Raw genomic sequence first — 7,874 nt, forward strand, 5'->3', positions numbered from 1 at the left:
TGCCTATGGAATTACTGCACAGTGTTCAAAATTAGTGCTCAAGTTAAAGGATGAATTTGTCCCTGAAAGCTACACAAATATCCAAGCAGATGCACCTGAGCAGCTAAAGTCAAGAGAGGAAGTGAGTCAACACACTTAATTTTAAAAATTTATAGTTTCAAAGGGTAATATTTCAGTATCTTTCAATATTAAAGATAATGAGACTACATATATGTCGTTCGTAATATCACTGCATTTTAATTATAGACCTTACATAGTTTTCCTCAGAGTAGGTGTGGATTTTTCTATAGGTATATGATTGAAGTTTCTGCAGAAGGATGTAGATTTCAGCTGTCCCTGACTGGAAAGCATATTTACATTTAATTCCAAAACATGTTCTCTAATAAGAGCAGATAAACTTAGAACAATAATTTGGTTTGGTTTTTGATTTGTCTCTGGTCTGCATTGTAAGGATTTGGCAGAAGAGTGGAGTGTTTTGGTGTTATTTTAAATCACCCTCTGCACTTCAGTTTAAGTATAACATTATTAGTCTAGGCTTCTCATTTTCATCAGTTTAAAATTATTTCTAATAAATCAGTTAATTCTTGTTCTGCTTAGGAAAGAGAGACAAATCGTATATGATCTCTCTCTCTCCCTTCCAGAAGGAAGTGTAGAACAGCATTAGTTTGCTTTTTATTAACAATTATTTATTAACAATATTATTTTTTTTTCTAAATTTTGCACATAGATGTCACTGAAGTCACCTTAGTGTTTCATAAGTGTTCTTGAGGACAGAACTAGATACCTATTATCACCATCTTAGTAAAGCTAGACAGAGATGGATCCATTTGTTTAACTAGTCCATTTTATTTTGCAGACTTGCAATCCATTCTGGTATAATTCTGCCACTGATCTACTTAATAATAGTAAGGAAAAATCCTTTTCGTTTTGCGATGGGGATGGCTCAGGCACTTCTGACAGCCCTCATGATTTCTTCCAGGTAAAAAAAAGAAACATCTTTTCTGTAATGTTCCTAGTAGTAATTGCATTGTTTGTGCTCTGATTTTATTGCTACTTTGTTAAAAGTCCTCATATCAGCTCAACAGTTCACAGTGCCCTGGAGGTTGAAATATTGCTTTTATTATCATTTCTGTGGTACCCAAAGGGACACTATAGATTGTGCTGGCCTTATACCAAATGAGGGTCTGCCTCTCCCAGAAGGAGGCAGTTCTTCGCCATTCAACTCATTAGTCACAAACTTGATAGAGTTGAAGCCGTTGCACAGTTTCTGTGACTACACATGCCAGGGCAGTTGTACCCTGTGATTTTGAGAATAACCAAGACTTTGTTATTTCTTCCAATAACTAGAAGATATAGCAAACATTGCCTTGCTTTTCCAAGGTGCAGCCTTTCTTCTTGCCTTAGATGTCCATATGAGTCTTACAGCAGGTCATACTCTGAGAAAAAGGAAGGACAAGGAAATGGTGTGGTTTTACCTGCGCTTATTTTATGTGTTTCATTATGTGCCAGTTCAGCAACTTTGCCTGTCACCTTCCGCTGTGCAGAAGAAAAAAACTCGATTGATAAAAGAATCACCAGATTTGTTCTTCCAGTTGGAGCTACCATCAACATGGATGGCACAGCTCTTTATGAAGCAGTAGCAGCCGTATTTATCGCACAACTGAATGACTTAGCACTGGATATTGGCAAAATAGTTACCATTAGGTAAGACTAAAGCCATTACATGCTTTTTGTGGGCAGTGAGGATTTTTGTGAATTACAGTAACTTTGGATACCCCACAGGAAAGTTTAGACTATCACTGACAGCACAGGAAATAACGAGCATTCTCACTTCTTGTTCTGAGGCCTTGCCAGCGTAACCTGATGAGGAGGTGGGTTGGCCAGGGCATGCAGCTGGTATACAACATTGTTCTGGAAATTGCCATTTTTCTTCCCTGCAAACACTTGCAAACCCAGCTCAGCCTCTACCTCTGATCTGTCCAGTTTCCTTGTTAGATGTGTGTTGCCTGTTACTTTGCAGTGTAACTATAACGGTATCTGTACATGATTTATCCCATAAGCTTGACACTAGACTTCGAGTAGATACAATTCAAGAGGAAACTGGAACATTTGGGCCTTCTTTCTTGCAGTGAAGTAAGCTCATTGTGTCAGGAAATAGAGTTTCTGTGAGCAATATGTATTCTAAATGCCTTTTCTGGGCTTTATTTGGGATTTAGTGTCACAGCTACGGCAGCCAGCATCGGGGCTGCAGGTGTCCCCCAAGCTGGACTTGTCACCATGGTGATTGTACTGAGCGCCGTTGGCCTGCCCGCCGAGGATGTTACTCTGATCATTGCAGTTGACTGGCTTCTGTAAGTTTATGGCACTTGATATTTAATTAGTTTTTCTTTTTTTTTTTTTAATGTTTACATGAGTTGTCTGGGAATATGTGAGTCTGAGAAAGAAGGCAACAAAATCATTTAGGACTGTTGCAGGAAATGGACAAAGATTATTCTTATGGTCAAGCTTGTTCAGAGTTGAATGCAGTAGTGGCTTTTAATTGTGAGAGAAGCTCTACTGCATGGGATGGCAGTGAATAACGTCATATTCAGAGGTGCTATCAACCTTAAAGTAGCAACCACATAAATCATGAGCATAATGCAAAATCGACAGTACCAAGGAGTGCCTCTGAAGTGTCAGCAGCCACCACATTATGCTAAATACAGACACCATTAATAAAAATCAAATGTAGCCACAAGTATAACATCTTAGTTGATTTCAACAAAGCACATAAAATCCATACACTGGTGAAGAGGTAGTGGAGGACAACATGCAAAGCTGGCCCTGGACTCCACATAGCGGGCATGCACATGCCCGCTATACGTGGGGCTGTGCTGCTGCCACTACTTAGGCTGGGCTGTTGTTCACTAAGAGCACTGGACCAGCACCTTGATCAACAAACACATACAAACTCAGAAGGCTTTCCTTATGCCTGATCCCAGCTGTCTCAGAGGACTTCAAAACCCCTCAGTCCCATTTGGCTGCTCTTTCTGGAGAGAAGCCTTTTCACTAGAAATCTTTTCTGTTCGAGTTACGCTGAGGTTTTTCTCTGCTAGTTTTGCAAAAGCCCAAAGAATCACAGAATGTATTCTGGAGTTCAGAAGGACATTGACACTCAGTTTTGTGCCATGATTCACAGCGTGACAGGATTCACAAGTTAAGGAGTATAATTTTACTATGTAATACAGCTTTTTTGCCTCCTAAACTGTGTGAGCTTTAGTGCTCAGACCAAGGTCTTGTTCATCTGCAGTAACTCAGCATGAATGATATTTCATTGGTATCAATCCAGAGATCTTAATTGTTTCATAATCTTTGCATGTCTTCTTTGGCTCATATTTACACTCAAGGTAAATGCCTTCCTGTTCCTCCCCCACCCTTTCCAATAATTTTCTTGAAGGATTTCTGGCAGCAACCTATGTATTTCGCAGATCTATTTAATTTATTTGATTATATAACTCAATTTTGCAAGTAGAGAGAAATGCCGATCTCCAGAAAATCAGGGCTGTTGGATGGATCTAAGAATCAATTCAATTTATGCATAAGCATAATTGCTCCAAAACAAGCAGCTCCAGCCACAACTACATTCTCCCAGTCATCTGTCTACAACAGGCTCTAATTGCTTTGTTTGGTATATTCCTGGTAGACATTTAACTTTGTTAAGGGTAGTGCAGATTAGTACAAACCACTGGCTTAGAGCAGTTATCTAAGGAGTCTAAGAACAGAACAAATGTATATTGGTTCTTTTCCCAAAGTACTTTTCCAGCCTTCTGCAAATTGCAGCTCGCAGAGTTCCTGAGTTAAGAGGTGTTTTTTGTCATCTTCTTCCCTGAATGCCTCATTGTTTTGGGACCCTTGTTTCCATAATTCCTGTGGAATTCCAAATCCTATTAAAGTGTTGTGCAGAGACATATTTAATTTTGTTTGTTCTAATCTACATCCTAATAATTTTATTTGAAGCCCTCTATTTCTTTTGTGGGAGTGAGAGAGAGAAAGAGAACAGTAATTCCCATTTTCTCATAGCAATCATAACTTTATGATCTTGACTCCACTTTCAAAGTCCACAGTTTATGTGATTCTTAGGCTCAGTATGAATCATTGAAGCTACCTGTTCCACCATGAAGCATACAAATAATTCAAGATGTTTCTGGTTGGAACTGAGGCATTTTTCAGACTAAGGTTTCTTGCTGTGTAAAGCAAATTAAAGATTAATTTTTTGTACCAGGGATCATTGCTAGTGCATTTTGCACCTCAGGGGATGGAATGCACATCGTGATGCCACGTAGATTATTAACACTTTTGCCTTTTGTACTTACTGCCTAAAATGTATTATTTTGCAAACTATTTGCTAGTAGTGGCTCATTAACAATCCAGCAGTTAATTATGAACTTCTCTAAGTTCTATTGCATAGGCTTGAGGAGTTCTTCCACATGTTAAATGAAGAACAGAAAAATTAATTGATTACAAGTATTATAATAGATGAGCTTCCAGTTCTGTTGATTTGTCTCACTTGTCAGACTGATTCTACCAGAATTTTGCTTTACCTCTCTCCCCTTCCCCCACCACATATTTTTATTCCACATGGAAAAAAATGTGGGAATTTTTTTAGCTCTGGAGTTCAGCAGTTCTAGAAGAAGAATATATATGAGATGTGCCAATTCACTTCACTGTTGTTTTGGCAATGTATTGCAAAATATTATGAATATGTCAACCTCAACATCTCTGCACAGACAGAGAAACCTGTTCTGCTACAGAGCCTTTGCACTGTTGTGTAGCTGAAAAGAAAAACAGGGAAGAATGGCTTTCCACTGTCCATACTTCCACACTGATTTTCAAACTTTGTTATATTGCAAGGGGTTTGTTGCTCCTCTGCCAAGTAGTGGCAGATTTTTAAGGCCTGCAAGTCACATTTCTGTTTGGAGAAAAATCAACAATGCAGAATTATCATATTCCTTTAAGTGACTTGTTTAACACTTTCGCCTTTTGTACTTACTGCCTAAAATGTATTATTTTGCAAACTATTTGCTAGTAGTGGCAAACTTCAGCCCTTTAATGATAAGCTAGCAGAAGACAGCCTTTCCCCTTTCCAGGGTTTGGGTCAGAATACTGAAGATGCTGGGTTAGGTGCTCATGTGGCTGAAGACGTAGCTGTTAGAATCACAAAAGGCACAATGTAGACTCTTCCTTCTACTGCACCCCACAGTCTCTCATCACAAAGGAAACCAGCTGTGTAGCATACTTCAGGGCCTAAGAGGTGATCCTTGCAACGTTTTTAAGGGTGTGCCACAGCAATGGAATTCTGCTCTAGACAGACAAGTGATATGACTTGCATTTTTGCATGACCTATATGCAATAACTTGTCATGAAAGTGACTCCAGGCTTCTTCAAATACATGCGGGCAAAATTCTGTTTCTTGTTCTACAAGACGTTTTTCTTTTAATTGAAGAGTTACCCCAAATCTGCACTGGGAGGGAAACAGTGCTGCATTTGCTAGAGTAGGCTTACTTTTACTAAAAGGATTTTCTAAGTAACATACTGAATGGTTTGTCTGACAACATTTTTATTCCATAGGGATCGATTCAGAACAATGGTGAATGTCTTGGGAGATGCCTTTGGTACAGGGGTAGTGGAGAAGCTCTCTAAAAAGGAGCTGGAGCAGATGGATGTCACCTCTGAAGTCAACATAGTCAATCCTTTTGCCTTGGAAACAACAATACTTGATAATGATGGAAGAGAGACCAAGAAATCTTACATCAATGGAGGCTTTGCTATAGATAAGTCTGACACCATATCCTTCACACAGACATCTCAGTTCTAAAGTCAGTAGCTTTCAGGTAAAACAGGAGCACTAAAGTACGTGGCCATATGCAATATCTCAAAAAGGTTAAAGGATAATTGAGAATGAATTACGTCTCACTAGCATTTGATTTACTACACAGATTCTGATTAACCTTCCAGTTCTGCCCCCTTCTCATCATCTCTCTCAACAGTTTGAACTCACCACTTTTAGTACGTGCTGATAGGCTGAAGAAAAAGACAGTTGTACAATACTTTTTTTTTCTTTTTTTTTTAAGAATATACATTTTTGCTGAGGCTATGAAATGCCTCTTTGGAATCAGCATGCTCATAAGTGGGTATCTTAGCTGGGACAGCCAAATGTGTTTTACTCAGGAGTAGCACAACATTTCACACCTTACCACATCACGAAGCACCTATATGAAATACCTTTTAACATCCTTGCCTTCTAAACAGGTCGCACTGTACTTGACACCTCCTGTAACTTGATCATTTGCCAAATTGCTAATTTCTGCAGCTGAGGGGATACTACTTGCGTGATTCAGGAAAAAACAGACCAGAAGGGCCTTGAAATAAGTACATTTTACTGTGAACAGAGTTTAGTTTTCTTTAATTACGAAATAATTAGGCATGGAAGAATTTCTAGTATTTATGTAGCTAAGTTTCACCATGCCTTTCACGTGAGTGCCAACTGCTGGGATTGGCCTTCAGATGTGAAATCAGTTGCTACAAGTTTGCTCTTCTGGCATTTGAAGAGCTTTTGTAAAGTGATATTTCACCTACTTAGGTCCACTTGGATGGCCTCTTAGTACATTTCCATCAGAAAGAGAAAAAAGAACATTTTCTGTTGTTCACCTTTGATTCTAACCAAATAATAGTCAGCTCAAAAGAAGCATAGGTCATGAAGATGAAAATGCACAGTGCAAATTCTAAACTTTTCCTTCTTGGAATAAAACCAGATATATTATCAAGATATATAGAAATCAGACTGTTTTTTCTAGAAAGAAGCCACTCTGACTAAAGCTTTTACCCAGACCGGTTGGTTTTTTTGGCTCCTTGGTTTAGTTTGCGAGTTGAACATGCAAGTTTATAGCTGCAACACTACTACAGTGCCAATATGATATATCTTATGAACTGTATCTTATGAACCATTTCTGAACCCAGAAATTCATGTCCTTGGGTGGCTTGCTATAGAATAAGAAGCACCGAGAACTTCCTCATAAGAAATCTCCATTTTCTAAAACATTTTATACAAGATTTCCATGGTGCAAAAACCACTCTCTCAAGGGAGGAGTTGCTGTAACAATTTTTTCTTTTTTGCCTTGCACATTGAAGTAGTTAGCCATTTTATATATAAAGTAAACTGAAATTCATATACAGTTCTTTGTTTGTAAATAAGCTTGTGGTAAACATAATATCTCACTTATATGCTAACAAAAAAACCCCTCCAAGTTCCTGCAGTGTTATATACTCGATTCAATCCTACACTTTTGTATTGAAACAAACCAGAAGCGTGCCAAAGACAACTGATTATTTAAAATAAAAATAATTTACTGTAGATTTTGATAAATTGCACCTTAAATTAATGAGACATAATACTGTATTTAAATTAAACATCGTAAATTGTATGGAAATGTTAATCTAAGTATTGGTATGTTTATACAAAATAAAGAAAATGTACCGATTGAGTAAATCAATCTTTTACCTTTGCAGAAACAGTATGAGACAGTCTTTATTTGTGCAGCTTTGCATATGGGAGGAAAAAGCCTACCAGTTTCCATGACTAGCCTATAGTCTATGCTTTGTCTTTAACTAGCTTTTTAAGTCACCCTTTTATGATCACCTCATTATGTAGTCACCCTGTTAATGACGTACTGTGAACAGTGTTCCTAATGTGTTACAAATAAATAATTTCTCTCTTAACTCGTTTTAGCCTACTATCCTCTCCTTACTCTAGAGTATTGAGTTCCTTTAGCTATAGGAAGAAAACCAAGCCCTATTGAATTCAGGATTTATGTTATCTTCACTAGTTACTCAGCTGT

At 38.0% G+C, this 7,874-nt stretch overlaps 1 protein-coding gene across 1 annotated transcript in view; it reads left to right on the top strand.

The window, feature by feature from the left end:
• SLC1A1 (solute carrier family 1 member 1) overlaps positions 1–7,755 on the top strand; it is a 52,804-nt gene extending 45,049 nt beyond the window's left edge. The window contains exons 9-12 of the mRNA XM_027634722.1: positions 857–979; positions 1,510–1,704; positions 2,217–2,351; positions 5,608–7,755. Coding sequence (XP_027490523.1) covers positions 857–979; positions 1,510–1,704; positions 2,217–2,351; positions 5,608–5,854 — 700 coding nt within the window. The 3' untranslated portion in view covers positions 5,855–7,755. The remainder of the gene's footprint in view (positions 1–856; positions 980–1,509; positions 1,705–2,216; positions 2,352–5,607) is intronic.
• Positions 7,756–7,874: the final 119 nt, after the last annotated feature.

This window comes from Corapipo altera, unplaced genomic scaffold, assembly GCF_003945725.1.
Source record: "Corapipo altera isolate COAL_440 unplaced genomic scaffold, ASM394572v1 61411, whole genome shotgun sequence".
Classification (NCBI taxonomy): domain Eukaryota; kingdom Metazoa; phylum Chordata; class Aves; order Passeriformes; family Pipridae; genus Corapipo; species Corapipo altera.